The sequence below is a fragment of the Mobula hypostoma genome, assembly GCF_963921235.1.
Source record: "Mobula hypostoma chromosome 10 unlocalized genomic scaffold, sMobHyp1.1 SUPER_10_unloc_2, whole genome shotgun sequence".
Taxonomy (NCBI): Eukaryota; Metazoa; Chordata; class Chondrichthyes; order Myliobatiformes; family Myliobatidae; genus Mobula; species Mobula hypostoma.
The window spans coordinates 318698-339312 of NW_026948137.1; the positions used below are offsets into that span (position 1 = coordinate 318698).

At 41.7% G+C, this 20615-nt stretch overlaps 1 protein-coding gene across 1 annotated transcript; it reads left to right on the forward strand.

The window, feature by feature from the left end:
- On the forward strand, window positions 1-20221 carry LOC134341250 (olfactomedin-4-like). Its single transcript, XM_063039108.1, has 6 exons — window positions 1-117; window positions 599-675; window positions 3800-3952; window positions 10783-10992; window positions 13136-13286; window positions 19106-20221. Exons 2-6 carry the CDS (start codon window positions 616-618, stop codon window positions 19927-19929), a joined length of 1398 nt encoding a protein of 465 aa, XP_062895178.1. The 5' UTR covers window positions 1-117; window positions 599-615; the 3' UTR covers window positions 19930-20221.
- Window positions 20222-20615: the final 394 nt, after the last annotated feature.

The window sequence follows — 20615 nt, forward strand, 5'->3', positions numbered from 1 at the left end:
CTGATACACATGTGATCTCATGCCTATATAACCCAGGAATAGCCTCTGATGAACCACTCATTGCTCTGGGTATCAACGCTTCAAGAGGCTTGCTGCTCGTTCCTTACCTGCTGACAGGTTGGTAAATCTCAGAATGTATAGAGTTATAGAGCATAGAAACGGGTTGCTTGCCTCAAATGGTCTATCTGACCAAGGTATCTACCTGATCTAATCCCATTTGCCTGCTTTTGTCCCATATACCTCAAAGTGTTCCTATCTCTCTATGTACCTGCTGAAATGCCATTGAAATATTTTTCCTCCTGTAGCAGCTCGTTTGATATGCTCATGAGCCCCTCAGTGTAAAAATGTTGCCTCTCTAGTCTCCTTTAAATCTTTCTTCTCTCACCTTACACCTCAGCCTCTAGGCTTAGATGGGTAATGTAAGGAGCTATTTTATGTCTCAGAATGTTCTCAGAACATTTAAAAATGATTGTATGTCAAAACAAAGCTTATTGTTGGTATGTATGGCATTGGAGGAGCCAAAATTGGCTAAGTGATCTCATTTTTGTGGTTTTCTATGTGACTGATATCTAACGTTCCTAAATTCATCCTTTTTTAGGTGTGTTTGAAGGAATAATGGCAACATTGATCCTGCTGATGATTTTAGCTCTTCTGGAGCCCTCTGCACAGATGTCTGTGAGTTTTCTGCCTGACTATCAGTAACGCTGTCTGGTCGAGGTGATAAACTGTGTTCTGTTTACAATAGAGTCATAGAACATTATGGCACAGAAACAAACACTTTGGCCCCTCCAGTCTGTGTTGAACCATTATTGTGCATAGTCACATTGACCTGCACCCAGACCATAGGCCTCCATATCCCTCCCATCCCTGAACCTATCCAAATTTCTCTAAAATGTTGAAATTGAACCACATTCATCACTGCAACTGACAGCTTGTTCCACACTATTGCTGCCCCCTGAGTGAGGAGCTCCTCACCATATTCCCCTTAGCGTTTCACCTATTACTCAACCTCAGTGGAAAAGGCCTGCTTGCATTTACCCTACAGATATCCTGCAAAATTTTGTATACATTTATCCCATCTCTCCTCATTCTCCTATTGTCCATGGAATAAAATCATATCCTATTCCAATGTTCTGTATAACTCAGGTCCACATGTCCTGTCAGCATTCTTGTAAAATATCTTCTGGACTCTTTCTTTCTTTTTCAATCTTTTTATTGGTTTCATTGAATATAAACATAACATAGCAATAATACAAAGTTGTTGGGAATATATTGTTATACTTAACATGAGTAATTATAAAACCAAGTAGTATTTAATTGACAAAACTCCCAATCATGTAGGATACCAATGAATAATACAGGACAAAAGGAAAATATCTAGACAAAAATCATGAAAAAAAGAAAAAAAAGAAAAAAAAACAAAAACCCCCTCAAAAAAAAACTAACCTAAACAGAATTAATCAACTAAACTAAACAAAGACCTGGGCAATTTTAACAAAGTAAAAATGGAAGAAAAGAAAACGTTAGTGTCGATGAACAACAGGAATTCTGCAGATGCTGGAAATTCAAGCAACACACATCATGATGTGTGTTGTTAGTGTCAATGACTCCATTCCTCTCAACCAACACTACAGAGAAGTAAAATAAGTTTGGAAATATGAAAATGCTGAATAAATGGTCTCCAAGTTTTTTCAAATTTAATGGAAGGGTCATAAACCACACTTCTAATTTTTTCCAAATTTAAACACGACATAGTTTGTGAAAATTAGTGAAATACAGTAGGAGGGTTAATCTCTTTCCAATTCAGCAAAATGGATCTTCTAGCCATTAAAGTAAGAAACGCAATCATCCGACGAGCTGAAGAGGTTAAATGATTTGAGTCTATCATTGGTAATCCAAAAATAGCAGTAACTGGGTGAGGTTGTAAGTCTGTATTCAAAACCGTTGAAATAATATCAAAAATATCTTTCCAATATTTTTCCAACAAAGGACATGACCAAAATATGTGAGTTAAAGAAGCTATCTCGAAATGACATCTATCACATATATGATTAATATAAGAATAATAACGAGATAGTTTGCCTTTGGACATATGAGCTCTGTGCGCTACTTTAAACTGTATCAACACATGTTTAGCACATATAGAGGATGAATTAACTAATTGAAGAATTTTTTCCCATTTTTCAGTTGGTATAATAATCTTAAGTTCTCTTTCCCAATCAGTTTTAATTTTATTGGAAACATCAGGACATAAATTCATAATTATATTATAAATAATTGCTACAACACTTTTCTGAGAGAGATTTAGATCTAAAATTTTTTCCAAAATATCCATTGGATATGAGTGTGGAAAATTAGGAGAAACAGTAATTAAAAAGTTTCTAATCTGTAGGTATCTAAAAAAGTGAGATCTGATAAATTATATTTATTAGAAAGTTGATCAAAGGACATGAAACAATTATCCAAAAATAAATCACGAAAACGTACTATACCTTTGATATTCCAATCAAAGTAAGCTTGATCCATAGTGGAAGGTTGAAAAAGGAAATTAGATATAATAGGACTTGCTAAAATAAATTGATTGAACCCAAAAGATCTTCAGAATTGAAACCATATACGTAAAGTATGCTTAGCTATTGGATTATTCATTTGTTTATACAATTTAGAAGAAATAAAAGGAAGCGAAGTTCCTAAAACCTACCCAAAGAAGACCCTTGTAATGAACTACATTCAAGATTTACCCAATGTAGACTTGAAGTTACACCCAAATCTCATAACCAAAATTTTAAGTATCGAATATTAATTGCCCAATAATAAAATCTAAAATTAGGGAGGGCGAGCCCCCCATCTTTTTTAGATTTCTGTAAATACCTTTTACCTAGCCTAGGATTTTTGTTCTGCCATATATATGAGGAAATTTTTGAATCAACATTATCAAAAAAAGATTTTGGGGTAAAAATTGGAACCGATTGAAATACATATAGAAATTTAGGCAAAATAATCATCTTAATAGCATTAATCTGACCAATCAAAGACAAAGATATTGGTGACCATTTAGTAAACAAGAGTTTAATCTGATCAATTAAAGGTAAAAAAATTAGCTTTAAATAAATCTTTATACTTTTTCATAATTATAATCCCTAAATATATAAATGAGTCAGTAACCAATTTAAATGGTAAACATCCATAAATAGGTACCTGCTTATTTAGGGGAAATAATTCACTCTTATTAAAGTTTAATTTGTAGCCAGCAAAATTACAAAATTGAGCAAACAAAGCTAAAATAGCAGGAATTGACTTCTCCGGTTTAGAGACATATAATAACAAATCATCTGCATATAGTGATAATTTATGTATTTCATTTCCGCGGGTAATACCAAAAATATTGGGCAAGTCACTTATAGCAATTGCTAAAGGTTCAAGGTTCTGGACTCTTTCAATCTTATTGACATCTTTCCTGTAGGTAGGAGAGGTAGGAATAAATCTAAATTTATTTTACAATTTTGTCCTAAGTAGTAATGGTTTAAAACATCTTTATATAGAGCTACACTAAGAGCTGATGTACAACCTGTCAGGGGCAAATCTAAAAGCCCCATCTGGAGTATTATAGTTTATCAACGTCTCTCCAACTTTGCTTCTACCTGTCACTACTCCATATACCCTTTATGTTGTTACTGAGGCTTGTGTTCACACTTCACTCACTGTTAAGTTGTTAATGTAATTTAATAAGAATTACTTGTGAACTGAGCACCAGCCGGATATTTGCACTGTTATTAACAATGTGTTGATGTGGTTACAGGTTTCCACGGCTGTCAATGGAACAGTGAACAGTGAAGGACAATGTGTCTGTACAGTGATATTGCCTGATAACACATTCCCAGTGGAAAAAATGGAATATTTGGAAACAACAACAACAGAGCTGAGTATCAGTATCCAAAGTGAGATCACCAAGGTATGGAAATTGATTTACAGTACAATCCCATTGGACTTTCGGACAATGCGAACTATAACACCAGTGAAGGTTGATTACAGACTGCTGGTGACTTCAGTAGACAAATTCCCTTGAGGTTATTCCCAACCCGGGGATCTGACAACAGAATTCAAGCTTCCCACAGTACAAAAGCTACACATTGCAAAAATGCCAGAATTCCAATGGTACACATTGTAACGGGTAGACATTAAAACAGCTTCTGCATATTACAGCAGTTGTGCAGTAAAAAAATGGGTTCATATTACAAGACCTGCGCATAACATCACTATCTATACAAGAGCAATACATTACAACGGTATCCACATTTTACAAGATTAGCTATACATTGCAAGAATAGCTGCTTGTAACTTCTGTTTCTACATATTACAGCAATGGTTGCACATTTTAACAGCTATACATTAGACCATAAGACCATATGATATAGGAGTAGAATTAAGTCACTTGTCCCATCGAGTCTGCTCCACCATTTCATGAAGGCTGATCTAATTTTCTTCTCAACCCCAATCTCTGCCTTATCCCTTTGTGCCCCGATCAATCAAGAATCTGTCAATCTGGGCTGTAAATATACGTAACGACCTGGTCTCCACAGCCACTTGTTTCAATTAATTCTACAGATTCACCACTCTCTGACTAAAGAAATTCTACATCTCCATTCTAAAAGGACACCCCTCTGTTCTGAGGCTGTGTCCTGTGATTCAAGACTCTCCCACGGCAGAAAAATCCTCTTAATTTCCACTCTATCAAGACCTCTCAACATTCGATAGATTTCCATTAGGTCACCTCTCATTCTTCTGAATTCCAGTAAATATGGGCCCAGAGCCATCAAACGCTCTTGATATGACAAGATGTTCAATCCTGGAATCATTTTTGTGAACCTCCTTTGAAGTGTCTCCGGTTTCAGCACATCCTTTCTAAGATAAGGGGCCCAGAATTGCTCATAATTCCCCAAGTTAGACCTCACTAGTGCTTTATAAAGCCTGAATATTACATTGTTGCTTTTATAATCTAGGCTGCCCAAAATGAATGCTAACATCGCTTTTACCTTCTACACCAGTGGCTCAACTTGCAAATTTACCTTTAGGGAATACTACACAAGGACCCTCAAATCCCATTGCGTCTCAGTTTTCTTTTAGTATTGTCTCTTCATTTAGAAAATAGTCTACCATTTTATTTCTTCTACCAAAGTGCATGACCATAAACTTCCCTACCCTGTATTCCATCTGTCACTTAAACAATGCTGTATATACACACACAACAGCTACACATTGTAGACCAGCAATATATTAGGTTAATTAGCCCATTGAATCTGCTCTGCCATTCCATCATGGCTGATTTATTATCCTCTCAATCCCATTCTCCTGCCTTCTCCCCATAAACTTCCACAACTTTCAAATCAAAAAACTATCAACCTCTATTTTAAGTTTATCCAGTGACTTGGCCTCCACAGCCATCTTTGCCAATCTTCAGCTCTGGCACAGAGTCTGGCCCTGTGGCTCAGAAGGGTAGGGAAAAGAAGGCAGCAGTGATAGGGGACTCTATAGTTAGGGAGTCAGACAGGTGATTCTGTGGACGCAGGAAAGAAACACGGATGGTAGTTTGCCTCCCAGGTGCCAGGGTCTGGGATGACATCCACGATATCCTGAAGTGGGAAGGTGAACAGCCAGAGGTCGTGGTACATATTGGTACCAACGACCTAAGCAGGAAAAGGGAGGAGGTCCTGAAAACAGACTTCAGGGAGTTTGGAAGAAAGTTGAGAAGCAGCACCTCAAAGGAGGTAATCTCGGGATTACTGCCTGTGCCATGCGACAATGAGTATAGGAATAGAGTGAGGTGGAGGATAGATGCGTGGCTGGGGGATTGGAGCAGGGGGCAGGGATTCAGATTTCTGGATCATTGGGACCTCTTTTGGGACAGGCGTGACCTGTACAAAACGGACGGGTTGCACTTGAGTCTGAGGGGGACCAAAATCCTGGCAGGGAGGTTTGCTAAGGCTGTTGGGGAGAGTTTAAACTAGAATCACTGGGGGATGGGAACCGAACTGAAGAGATGGAGGAAGATGGAGGAAGAGATGGCGATTGACTCACAAATAGAGAAAGCTTGGAGACAGTGCAAGAGGGAAGATAGGCAGGTGATAGAGAAGGGATACGCTCAGACTGATGGTTTGAGATGTGCTTATTTTAATGCAAGAAGCATCATGAACAAAGCAGATGAGCTTAGAGTGTGGATCAGTACATGGATCTATAATGTTGTGGCCATTGCAGAGACTTGGATGGTCCAGGGGTAGGAATGGTTAGAGTGCCAGGCTTTAGATATTTCAGAAAGGACAGGGAGAGAGCCAAAAAGGGTGGGGGTGACACTGTTGATCAGAGATAGTGTTGTGGCTGCAGAAAAGGAGGAAGTCATGGAGGGTTGTCTACTGAGTCTCTGTGGGAGTCAGTAACTCAACTGAGTGTTTTTTTATAGACCACCCAATAGTAACACGGACATCGAGGAGCAGATAAAGAGACAGATTCTGGAAAGGTGTTATAATAACAGGGTTGTTGTGAGATTTTAATTTCCAAAATATCGATTGGCATGACCCTAGAGCGAGTGGTTTAAGTGGGATGGAGTTTGTTAGGTGTGTTCAGGAAGGTTTCTTGACACAATATATAGATAAGCCTACAAGAGGAGAGGCTGTACTTGATCTGGTATTGGGAAATTAACCTGGTCAGGTATCAGGTCTATCAGTGGGAGAGCATTTTGGAGATGGTGATCATAATTTTATCTCATTTACCATAGCATTGGAAAGGGATAGGAACAGACAAGTTAGGAAAGCATTTAATTGAAGTAAGGGGAAATATGAATCTATCAGGCAGGAACTTGGAAGCATAAATTGGGAAGAGATGCTCTCAGGGAAATGTACTGCAGAAATGTGGCAAAGCCAGAGGAGCCTTCATAATACTACATCCAGTTCGGATGGTAAAAGAACCAAGGTTAAGAACCAAATTGAGAATTTTTAACTCAAATGTCAAATCTGTCCTCCTATTTGGCTCTGAAACTTGGAGACTGACCTTAGAAGTAATCTGAAAAATCCAGACCTTCATCAACAAATGCTTGCGTCAGATTTTGGGGCTAACATAGACAGATTATGTGAACAATACAGAGTTATGGCAAAGAACCAACCAGACACCAACTGAGGCAGAGATCAAGAGAAGGAAGTGGTGTTGGATAGGACACACGTTGAGGAAGCCCCCAAATAGTATCACCAGACAAGCTCTCACATGGAATCCTTAGGGCAAGTGAATCGAGGTAGGCCCAAGTCTATATGGAGGAGGGAAGTATTAATCGACGCCAGGAGGGTGGGAATGACATGGTCACAGCTGGAGAGATATGCACACGACAGGTTGATCTGGAAAGAGACTGTTGATGGCCTATGCTCACTAGTGAGTTGAAAGGCAGAAGAAGAAGAAGAAGAATGTGGCAAATATTCAGGGGATACTTGCATGGTGTTCTGCATAGTTACATTCCAATGAGACAGGAAAAGGATAGTAGGATACAGGAACCGTGGTGTTCAAAGGCTGTTGTAAATCTAGTTAAGAAGAAAAGAAAAGCTTACAAAAGGTTCAAAAAACTAGGTAATTATAGAGATCTAGAAGATCATAAAGCTCGTAGGAAGGAGTTTAAGAATGAAATTGGGAGAGCCAGAAGGCCTTGGCGAGCAGGATTAAAGAAAACCTGAAGTATGTGAAGAGCAAGAGGATAAGGCGTGAGAGAATAGGACCAATCAAGGGTGACAGTGGAAAAGTGTGTATGGAACCAGAGGAGATGGCAGAGGTACTTAATGAATACTTTGCTTCAGTATTCATTAAGGAACGGGATCTTGGCATTTGTAGGGATGATTTACAGCGGATTGAAAAGCTTGAGCATATAGACATTAAGAAAGAGGATGTGCTGGAGTTTTGGAAAGCATCAAGTTGGATAAGTCGCCGGGACCGGACAAGATGTACCCCAGGCTATTGTGGGAGGTGAGGGAGGATATTGCTCAGCCTCTGGCAATGATCTTTGCATCATTAATGGGGACAGTAGAGGTTCCGGAGGATTGGAGGGTTGCAGATATTGTTCCCTTATTCAAGAAAGGGAGTAGAAATAGCCCAGGAAACTATAGACCAGTGAGTCTTACTTCAGTGGTTGGCAAGTTGATAGAAAAGATCCTGAGAGGCAGGATTTATGAACATTTGGAGAGGCATAATATGATTAGGAATAGTCTGCATGGCTTTGTCAAAGGCAGCTTGTGCCTTATGAGCCTGATTGAATTTTTTGAGGATGTGACTAAATGCATTGATGAAGGTAGAGCAGTAGATGTAGTGTACAGTATATAGATTTCAGCAAGGCATTTGATAAGGTACTCAATGCAAGGCTTATTGAGAAAGTAAGAAGGCATGGGATCCAAGGGGACCTTGCTTTGTGGATTCAGAATTGTCTTGCCCACAGAAGGCAAATAGTGGTTGTAGACGGATTACATGCCGCATGGAGGTCAGTGACCAGTGGTGTGCTTCTAGGATCTGTTCTGGGATCTCTATAAGTGACCTGGATAAGGAAGTGAAGGGATGGTTAGTAAATTTGCTGATGACACAAAGGTTTGGGGGAGTTGTGGATATTGTGGAGGGCTATCAGAGGTTACAATGGGACATCAATAGGATACAAAACTGGGCTGTGACGTGGCAGATGGAGTTCAACCCAGATAAGTGTGAGGTTGTTCATTTTGGTAGGTCAAATATGATGACAGAATATAGCATTAATGGTAAGACTCTTGGCAGTGTGGAGGATCAGCGGGATCTTGGGGTCCGAGTCCATAGGTCACTCAAAGCTGCTGCGCAGGTTGACTCTGTGGTTAAGAAGACATATGGTACGTTGGCCTTCATCAATCGTGGGCTTGAGCTTAAGAGCCGAGAGGTAATGTTACAGCTATATAGGACCATGGTCAGACCCCACTTGTTGTAATGTGCTCAGTTCTGGTCACCTCACTACAGAAAGGATGTGGAAACTATAGAAAAAGTGCAAAGGAGATTTACAAGGATGTTGCCTGGTTTGGGGAGCATGCCTTATGAGAACAGATTGAGGGAACTTGGTCTTTTCTCCTTTGGAATGACAGAGGATGAGAGGTGACCTGATAGGGATGTATAAGATGATGAGAGGCATTGATTGTGCGGATAGTCAGAGGCTTTTTCCTAGGACTGAAATGGCTAACATGAGAGGGCACTGTTTTAAAGTGCTTGGAAGTAGGTACAGAGGAGACATTGGGGTAAATTTTTTACACAGAGTGGTGAGTGCGTGGAATGGGCTGCCGGCGACAGTGGTGGAGACGGATACGATAGGGTCTTTTAAGAGACTCCTGGATAGGTAAATGGAGCTTAAATAAATAGAGGGCTATGGGTAACACTAGGTAATTTCTAAGGTAAGGACATGTTTGGCACAGCATTGTAGGCCGAAGGGCCTGTATTGTGCTGTAAGTTTTCTATGTTTCTTTGTTTTTAAGTCTACAGATTTACCACCATTTTGACTAAAGAAATTCTTCATTCTTTCTATTCTATAGGGACATCCTTGTATTCTGAGGCTGTGCCTTCTCGTCCTAGACTCTCCTATTAATGGAAACATCCTCTCTACGTCAACTCCATCTAGCCCCTTCAATATTCAGTACATGTTATGAGGTCCCCCTTCATTCTCCTAAACTTCAGCAAGTTCAGGCCCAGAGCCAGCCAACATTCCTTGTACATTAATCCTTTCTTTACTGTGATCATTCTTATAATTGCTGTCCGGACCCTCTCAATGGCAATACATTCTTTCTTAGGTTTGGGGCCCAAAGCTGCTTACAATATTCCAAATGTGGTCTGACCAATCTCTAATAGGGTCGAAGCATTATATCCTTCCTTTATATTGCATTACATTCTAGTCCTCTCAAAATGAATGTTAACATTGCATTTGCCTTCCTTACCACCAACTCAACCTACAAGTTAACCCTTAGGGAATCCTGCACTTGGACACCCAAGTCCCTTTGCACCTCTAATTTCTGAATTTGCTCCTTATTTAGAAAATAGTCCATGCCTTCATTCCTTCTACCAAGGTGCATGACCATACATTTCCCCACACTGTATTCCATCTGCAACTTCATTGCCCATTCTCCGAATCTATCCAAGTCCTTCTAGTGACTCCCTGTTTCATCAACACTCCCTGTCTGCAGACTTGGCTACAAAGGCATCAATTCCATCATACAGATCATTAACATACAACACGAAAAGTAATGGACTTAACACCAGCCCCTGCAGAATATCTCTAGTCACCAACAGCCAACCAGAAAAAGCCACCTTTATCCCTACTGGTGGCCTTCTGCTAGTCAATTAATCTTCTCTCCATGCCAATACCTTTAATATCATCTGGTCTCACCACGTTTAGCAGCCAATGTGCAACATCTTATCAAGCCATTATAACAATGGTTACAACAATACTTGCACATTATCAAAATTAAAGAGAAAGTAAAATTCATAATGCAGGCCGATATAGAAAATACTGGAGGAACTGAATAGGCCTGATAGCATCAATTGAGGGAAGTGGACAGATGAGGTTTCAGTCTGAGACCCTTCAACAGTACAGTGTGGCCAATTGAATTCCTTGTCCATTTTGTATTCTTCTAGATTAACAGCGTCTGTAGTCATTCTTGTGACTCAAAATGCAGGCTTTTACTGAGACATGAATGGTTCCTTTGTGTCCGGAGGGAATGGTAAACCAGATGTCTTTGTTGTGTTTCCTCTGAACAGGTACAACAATACACACAGATTATCTCAGTCCACATCGTGAAGCTGCGAAATCTGACCCAGCGAGTAGAGAATATCGAGGCAGGAGGGTCCTACACCCAGCTTGACTTTGAGCTGCTCAAACTTGAGATCCAAGAGCTAGTGACGCTCACCAATCAGCTGAAGGTCACGATCAACGGAAGCAACACCATCATTGACCAACTTTACATAGAGGTCAGGATGTCACACATTACACACCCGGTTCTCCCTGTGTCTATAGTGAATGTTTAATTATTGATGAAATGGCCTGGTCAATACTGATACAATGACAGTAAATGACTGGCTTCATGAGGATAAGACCACATGTAATAACATCAGAAATGCTAATATGTTTAAATACTTGTCTAATCCACATCCTCTGTCTAAATTCTATTGATTCTGAAAGAAAAACAATCAATGTTTTCTTAAAATATTTCTGTATTTTCTGACATTTAAAAAGAGTTAAATGTCTTGAAGCTTTCCTTATTCTTGCTTGTAAGGTCCTTCTCAAGCCCCCTTGTAATCCATTCTTCAGCTCCTTCATGGCTACTTGTAACTCTCCAGACCCCTATCTGATCATTGCTTCCTAAACCTTAAGTAAACTTCTTTCTTCCTCTTGACTAGATGTTCCACATCTCTTAACATCACAAACATAAATTAACATAAACTTAATTTAACAAATCATTGACTAAACTTTTTCAAAACATGAAAGAATTGGAACTATCTAAAGAAACTATTTAAAGTTATCTAACATAAACAACAGGAATTCTGCAGATGCTGGAAATTCAAGCAACATACATCAAAGTTGCTGGTGAACGCAGCAGGCCAAGCAGCATCTATAGGAAGAGGCGCAGTCGACGTTTCAGGCCGAGACCCTTCGTCAGGACGAAGTTATCTAACACTTAGCTTTGTCCTTCATAATAGTTTCTGTCCTTCCAATGGACGGAAGTGAGATTTCTGTGCCAAGTCTAAGTTGAAGCATGAAATTCCAGCAGAGCCTTGTATGGACATATATCCATGTAAGAATGGGAACTCTTGACAACAGACAGGGATTTTTTGGTGGGTCCTTGTGTAGCCATTGTTATTATACTGAACAATCTGGTCAGTATCTTGGAGCCAACTACTAAATGTCAAGGTCACTATGTTGGTGAGTTCCACTTCCGACTGATCATTACTAGGTCTGAACTCTGGAATGTCCAAGCCTACACCATGGTGGGAATATCTTCACCAGAGGGTCTACAGCAGTTCATGATGTTGGCTCACCTCCTCATTCTTAATGGCTGATGGTCAACTTACCAGTGATGTAACATGCCCAGTTTCTGTTAACGTATATTGAATCTTCAATGAATTCAGTCCTCTTCAACATCCCCTAGAGAAACCATTGTCCAAGTATTCCATTAGACAAGTCACATAGACAATGTAGCTACAAGAACAAGTCAGTTTCTGGGTAGCCAGCAGTGTGTGACACACTTGCTGACACAGTAAGTCTTCCAACATCTACAGTATGATGTATAAGTCAGGACTGTAATGGAACACTCTTCACTTGCCTTGATGCATGAGGATCCAACAACACTCAACATCATGTTGGATCAAGCAGACAGCTTGATTGGCATCCCATCCACCACTGGTACACAGTGGCTGCAGTGTGTAACTTCTACAAAATGCACTCAGTTGTCGCCTAGGCCACCCCAACAGCATCTTCTCTGCATCCCATGAAGGATACAGGCAGCAGTTGCAGGGGGCACAACCCAGGTGGATATCCCACCCCCCATCAACCTGAGTTGGAAATACATCTCTGATCCTTTATCATCGCTGGGCCTATATCCTGCTACACCATCCCCAACAGAACAGTGGGAGCACCTTCACCAGAAGGACCAGAGTGGTTAAGGAATAAGACTCACCACCACCTTTTCAAGGAAAACTTTCTAAGAGCCATTGAATATTGGCTCCACCTGTGAAGCACAGGTATCGGAAAATAAATACTTTAAAAATATTTTGTTTCCCTAAAAAGTTGAAAAGCAACCACTTTCCCCTTCAGGTAGAAAACATAATTTTTCACAGACGCATTTTGTCAGCCTCTGGTCCCAGGTGTAGAATGGAGAACTCCAGCCTGAGGTATCAGCCCTACAGAACAGTCAACAGCTCTGGGCAGGATGGTGACAACTGCCTCATCAGTGGTTTTCCTCCCTGCTTTTCCCTGTAGATGGACTTCCCGTCGCATCAAGATTTAGTTCCAGTTTGGTACAAGACATAAGTGAACCTGTACCCGTTGTTATGAATGACATAATTTCTACTCGGCTCCTAACTGGTCCTCCCTTTAATGTTTCCTCTGCTTCAGATTCAGAACATATCAATCATCGTGCACCAGTTGGAATCATACGACAAGAACAATGTCCTGCAGATCCGCAAGGAGATTACAGCACTGAAGGAGCGACTGGCAGAATGCGAGAAGAACCGGGTTCCAACAACCCCTCCACCGATTGATTACGGTCAGTTTCTGATCAACCTTAATCAATGATCAGACAGGAAGGCATGATAGAGATATTGTTGATAGCCATATTTGTTGTTGCAAGGTGTAAGAGTCACCTGTACTGTGGACTGAAAATATTTTATCCCCTGGAGAAAGACAAGAAATGGAAAAGGAATATAGAGAGTAAAAGAGAGAGAGGGAGCAAAGGTGGAGGGAGAGAGAGAAAAAGAGTGAATGGGAGGGATGGAGAAATAAAGAAAAAGAGGAGTGATGGAAGAAAGAGAACAAAATGTGAAGACAAACAGAAAGAGATAGGCATAAGAGAGAGTGAGAGAAAGTGAGTGAGAAAAATGGAGAAAACGGTATACAGTGAGGAACAAAGAAATAAGAGATCTTGCTGTGGAGAGGGAGTGAGAGGGAAAGAGAAGGACAGAGAGATAAAGAGGGTAGAGATGGAGGGAAGGAGAGCAAGAGAAGGGGAAAGCAGAACTGGCAAAAAAGGAGAAAGGAAATTATAGGCTAGCTGGTCTGACCACAATGGTCAAGTAGATGTCAGTGCAAATTGCTAAGGATGAGGTCCCAGGGTGCTTGGAGGCACATGGTAAAATAGGTCATAGTCAGCATGGTTTTTTTAATGAAAAATCTCGCCTGGCAAATCTGTTGGAATTCTTTGAAGAAATCTCAAGCAGGATAAAGAAAGGAGAATTGATGGATGTTGTGAACTTGAATTTTCAGAAGGTCTTTGTCAAGTTGCCTCACGTGAGGCTGATGAACAAGTTAAGAGCCCATGGTATTACAGGAAAGATACTAGCATGGATAGAGCATTGGCTGATTAGCAGGAAACAAAGAGTGGGAATAAAGTGATGTGCACACAAAATGCTGGAGGAACTCAGCAGGCCAGGAACCATCTATGGAAAAGAATAAACAGTCGATGTTTCAATCTGAGATTCTTCATCAGGGCTGGAAAGGAAAGAGAAAAGTCAGAATAAGAAGGTGGCAGGTGATAGGTGAAACTGAGAGAAGGGGAGGAGCTGGAAGTAAAGAGCTAGGGAGTTGATTGGTGAAAGAGGGAAAGGGCTGCAGAAAGGGTAGTCTAATGGGAGAGGACAGAAGACCATTGAAGAAAGGGAAGGGAGAGGAGCACTAAAGGGAGGTGATGAACAGGTGAGGAGGTAAGTTGAGAGAGGGAAACAGGAATGGGGAATGGTGAAAGATTAGATGGCAACTACCGGAAGTTAATGAAATCAATGTTTATACCATCAGTTTGGAGGCTACTCGGATGAAATGTAAGGTGTTGCTCTGCCAATTAGAGTGTGGCCTCATCATGGCAGTAGAGGAGACCATGGACTGACATGTCAGAATGGGAATGGGAAGTAGAAATGAAATGGGTGGCCACCAGGAGATCCTTCTTTTTTGTAGCAAATGGAGTGATGGTGCTCGGTGAAGTGGTCTCCCAATTTACGACGGGTCTCACCGATTATAAGAGCATAAGACACAGGAGCAGAATTAGCCCATCTGGCTCATCAAGTCTGCTCCACAATTGAATCATGGCTGATCCTTTTTTTTTGTCCTCCTCAACCCCAGTTCCCAGCCTTCTCCCTCATAACCTTCCATGCCATGTCCAATCAAGAACCTATCAATCTCTGCCTTAAATACACCCAATGACCTGCCCTCCACAGGTGCATGTGGCAAAAAATTCCACAAATTCACCACCCTTTGGTTAAAGAAATTTCTCCCATCACTGTTTTGAAAGGGCGCCCCTCTATCCTGAGGCTGTGCCCTCTTGTCCTCGACTCTCCCATCACAGGAAGCATCCTTTCCACATTTACTCTGTCTAGGCCTTTCAACAATCGAAAGGTTTCAATGAGATCCCCCCTTCATCCTTCTGAACTCCAGCGAGTACAAACCCAGAGCCATCAAATGTTCCTTGTATGATAACCCTTTCATTCCTGGAATCATCCTTGTGAACCTTCTCTGGACCATCTCCAATGCCAGCACATCTTTTCTAAGATGAGGGGCTCAAAATACTCAGTGAGGCCTCACCAGTGCCTTATAAAGCCTCAGATCACGTCCTTGCTCTTGTATTCTAGACCTCTTGAAATGAATGCTAACATGGCATTTGCCTTCCTCACCACTGACTCAACCTGCAAGTTAACCTTCAGGGTGTTCTGCACAAGAGCTCCCAAGTCCCTTTGCATCGCAGATCTTTGGATTTTCTCTCTGTTTAGAAAATAGTTTGCAGATTTATTTCTACTACCAATGTGCATGACCATGCATTTTCCAACATTGTATTTCTTTTGCCACTTTCTTGCCCATTCTCCTAATCTAAGTCCTTCTACATTCTACCTGTTTCCTCAACACTACCTGCCCTCCACCAATATTTGTGTCATCTGCAAACTTGCAACAAGCCATCTATTCCATCATCTAAATCATTTATCTACAGCATAAAAAGAAGTGGTCCCAACACCGACCCCTGCGGAACACCACTAGTCCCTGGCAGCCAACCAGAAAAGGATCCATTTATTCCACTCACTGCCTCCTACCAATCAACCAATGCTCTAACCACGTTAGTAACTTTCCTGTAATACCATGGGTTCTTAACTTGGTAAGCAGCCTCATGTGCGGCACCTTGTCAATGATATACATGAGGCTACACCGGGAGCGCGGGGTGCTGTGGATGACCCAACAGACTTGCAGGTGAAGTGTCACCTCACCTAGAAAGACTGTTTGGAGCCCTGGATAGTAGTGAGGGCAGAGGTATAGGGGCAGGTTACACTTTCAAGGATGAGTATGAGGAGTGAGATCAATGGGGAGGGACAAGTGGACAAGGGAGTAGGGAGCAATCCCCGTGGAAAGTGGGGGTTGGGGAGGGAAAGATGTGTTGAGTGATGGGATCCTATTGGAGATGGCTGAAGTTACAGAAGATTATGTGCTGGATGCAGAGGCTAGTGGGTAGGTGAGGACAAGGGGAACTGTATCCTCGGTGTCGCGTTGAGAGCTGGGGTAAGGGGTAAGGGCAGATGTGCGTGAAATGGAAGAGATGTGGTTGAGGACAGCATTGATGTGGAGGAAGGGAAACCCCTTTCTTCGAAAAAGGAGGACATCTTAGTTGTTCTGGAATGTAAAACTTCATCCTGAGAGAAGATGAGGTGGAGACAGAGGAAGTCGGAGAATGGAATGGCATTTTTACAGGTGACAGGGTGGGAAGAGGTATAGTCCAGAAAGCTGTGAGAGTCAGCAGGTTTATAAAAGATATCAGTAGATAGACTTTCTCCAGAGATAGAGACAGATAGGTTGAGAAAGGGGAGAGAGGTGTTGGACATGGACCAAGTAAATTTGAGGGCAGGGTGGAAGTTGCAGGCAAAGTTGATGAATTCAGTGAGTTCAGCATGGGTGCAGAAAGCAGCACTAATGCAGTCGTTAATGTAGCATAGGAAAAGTTGGGCTGATACCAGTGTCGGATTAGAATATAGACTCTTTCATGCAGCCAACAAAAAGGCAGGCATAGCTGGGACCCATGGAAGTGAAAATGGCTGCACCTTTGGTTTGAAAGAAGTGGGAGAAGCCAAAGGAGAAATTGTTGATGGTGAGGACCAGTTCCACCAGATGGAGGAGAGTGGTAGTGAAAGGTGCCACTCTTTCCTCCTACACCTTTTCCTTCACCACCATTCAGGGCCCCAAACAGTCCTTCCAGGTGAGGCAACACTTCACTTACAAGTCTGTTGGGGCCATCTATTATATCCGGTGCTCCTGGTTCAGCCTCCTGTATATCAGTGAGATCCAACATAGATTGGGAGACCGCTTCGTTGAGAACCTTTGCTCCATTTTCTACAAAAAAATGGGATTTCTTAGTGGCCACCCATTTCAATTCTACTTCCCATTCCCATTCTGACATGTCAGTCCATGACCTCCTCTACTGCCATGATGAGACTACACACAGTTTGGAGGAATAACACTTTACATTCCATCTGGGCAGCCTCCAACCTGATAGCATGAACATCGATTTCTTGATCTTCTGATAATTGCCACCCCCTCCTCTGCTTCACCATTCCCCATTCCTGTTTCACTCTCTCACCTTATCTCCTCACTTACCCATCACCTCTCTCTGGTGTGTCTCCCCCTTCCTTTTCTTCCATGGTCTTCTACTAGATTACCCCTTCTATAGCCCTTTATTTCTTACACCAATCAAGTTCCCAGCTCTTTACTTCACCCCTCCCCCTCTCCTGGTTTCACCTATCACCTGCCATCTTGTACTACTTCCTCCTCCTCTTTCCCCACCTTCTTAATCTGACTTCTCCCCTTCCTTTCCAGTCCTGGTAAAGGGTCTCAGCCCAAAACATCAACCAACATACATCAAAGTTGCTGGTGAACGCAGCAGGCTAAGCAGCATCTATAGGAAGAGGCGCAGTCGACGTTTCAGGCCGAGACCCTTCGTCCTGACGAAGGGTCTCGGCCTGAAACATCGACTGTGCCTCTTCCTATAGATGCTGCTTGGCCTGCTGCGTTCACCAGCAACTTTGATATATGTTGCTTGAATTTCCAGCATCTGCAGAATTCCTGTTGTTTGCGCCAAAACATCAACCGTTCACTCTTTTCCATAGATGTTGCCTGGCCTGTTGAGTTTCTCCAGCATTTTGTCTGTGTTGTTTTGACTTCTACCACCTGCAGAACTTCTCATGTTTGGAATAAAGGGAGACTGGTTGGCTGCTGGTGACTAGTGGTGTTCCACAGGGGACTATGTTGGGACCACTTCTTTTCATGTTATATGTCAATGATTTGCATTATGAAATTGATGGCTTTGTAGCCAGGTTTGCATACAATATGAAAATGGGTAGAGGGGACGGTTGTGTTAAGAAAGCAGAGAGGCGACAGAAGAACAGATTAGGAGAATGGGCAAAGAAGTGGCCGATGGAATACAGTATGGTCATAAACTTTGGCAGAAGAAATAAAAGCATAGACTATTTTATAATGGAGAGAAAATTCAAAAATCTGAGGGGCAACGGAACTTGGGAGTACTCGTGCAGGATTCCCTAAAGGTTAATCAATAGGTTGAGTTGGTGGTGAGGAAGGCAAATGCAATATTAGCATTCATTCAAGAGGACTAGATTATAAAAGCAAGGACGTAATGTTGGGACTGTTGAGGCCTCCCTTGGAGTATTGTGAACAGTTTTGGGCCCTTTATCTAAGAAAGGATGTGCTGACATTGGAGAGGGTTCAAAGGACGTTCACGAAAATGACTCTGGGATTGAAAGGCTTGTCATGTGAAGAGTGTTTGAAGGTTCTGGGCCTGCACTCACTAGAATTCATAAGCATAAATGGAATCTCATTGAAACCTATCAAATGTTGAAAGACTCAATAGACTAGATGTGGAGAGTATGTTTCCTATGGTAGGTGGGGGGGAGGGGGGTGGAAATCAAAGACCAGCGGACACAGTCTGTGAATAATGGGACATCCACTTAGAATAGGTATGAGGAGGAATTTCTTTAGTCAGAGAGTGGTGAATCTGTGGAATTCATTGCTGCAGGTGGCTATGTAGGCTAAGTCATTGGATACATTTATGGCAGAATTTGACAGGGTCTGCATTAGTCTGGGCATAAACAGATACAGGGAGAAGGTAGAAGATTGGGGCCGAGAGGGGCATGGATCAACCATGATGAAATGGCGGAGCAGACTCAATGGCCTAATTCTGCTCAGTATCTTATGGTCTTATGTTCTAGCTGGTGCTTACTGGTCAGCAAGGGCAAGGTTGACCGAAGGGCCTGTTGATTCTATAACTCAGTTATATTTGGAAAATACAGACACTAAATCTCTACTAAATTGTAAATTCTTTTCCACCAGGGAGCTGCAATCATGATGGTATACTCAATGTGACTGAGCCTTTCGTGACACAGCTGAACTGGCTGGGATTTAGTTATAAGTTTGGAGGGTGGGGCAAAGACCCCACTCCCCTTCCCTCTAAAAACCAGCTGTACTGGGTAGCACCACTCGTCAATGAACAAAGGCTCGACAAGTTTCGGATCTACTCTTCATACGACGATTTACTGCTCTACAGGAATCCAATTGAGAAAACACTTGTGATTCCAGGACGTTACCCCAACTATGGAAACACAGGGCAGGGAAGCGGGATGGTCTTGTACAATAACACCTTGTATTACAACTGTTACAATACTAGGGACATGTGCAGGGTTAATGTAGACACGGGGACCGTGCAGAGAGTGACCCTGACTGATGCTGTCTTCAATAATAGGTTCTCATATCAAGGTGCTAAATACCAGGACATGGACTTTGCTGTGGACGAAACTGGCCTGTGGGTCATTTACTCCACCGATGAAAATGCTGGGAACATGGTTATCAGTAAAATTAACACAACATCCTTCACTGTGGAGAGGACATGGGTCACTAGACAGTTCAAACCTGGTGTGACCAATGCCTTTATGGTCTGTGGGGTGTTGTATGCGATTAGACCAGTGAGCACACGGGTGGAGGAAATTTTCTATACATTTGATACCAGAACTGGTGAGGAAGGTACACTTGCGATAAAGATGGATAAAGTGATGGAGATTTTACAGAGTGTTAGCTACAACCCCTCTGATCATAAACTGTATGTCTACAATGATGGCTACCAGGTGACTTATGATGTGATATTCAAACCTGATCAATAATCAGGTACCACTTGATCACCTGAAACCACGAGCAAAGTGATCAGCAGAGGCGACAAATCATTGGGAAATCAGGGTCTGAATTTGAATTTATATTTAGCTTCCAAATTAATGTTAAAGTTAGAACAGCAAAACAAATACTGCTGAAAACTGATAATACTCCATGCCTTGCAAGTTAGGATGAATTCTATTTTAATCTGTCACTATCACTAATTATCAGATGTAATGTAATGTCCTTATAGAGAAATTATTTTGCAAAACACCACAAATTGATTAATAAAAGCAAAATCTACAAGCCTGCTGCATGATTTTATTCCACGTTTTATTTTCAAACATTTATTCTTATCCCTTATTCATTTACGTTTCCCCTTCCATTCTTTACCACACTTTGGCATCGTGCACCAGCTGAGGTGAGACTCGGTGGGGCTATTACAATGATCCCAATGCCTCCTAAAAATGTTTCTTCCCAATCCTACCTCCTTTGGTAGTTGGAAGTTGGTGAATTTGGTAGATTTATTAAATACTTGGATCATTTTCGATAACTGATGATGAAACAGAGACAATGACCTGGAATAGACAGCTGGCGATACATTACATGCAGACTCCTCTGCAGGCTGATGGGAACAGAATGAACTTCTAGCACTTCCAAAGGGGACCGCAGATGTAGAATCTGGTATAACACAAAAAAA

Coding starts and splice junctions, on each gene's coding strand:
- LOC134341250 (XM_063039108.1), top strand. CDS start 616: ATGGCAACATTGATCCTGCTGATGATTTTAGCTCTTCTGGAGCCCTCT. Junction 676..3,799: donor AGCCCTCTGCACAGATGTCT/GTGAGTTTTCTG, acceptor ATGTGGTTACAG/GTTTCCACGGCTGTCAATGG. Junction 10,993..13,135: donor TTGACCAACTTTACATAGAG/GTCAGGATGTCA, acceptor CCTCTGCTTCAG/ATTCAGAACATATCAATCAT.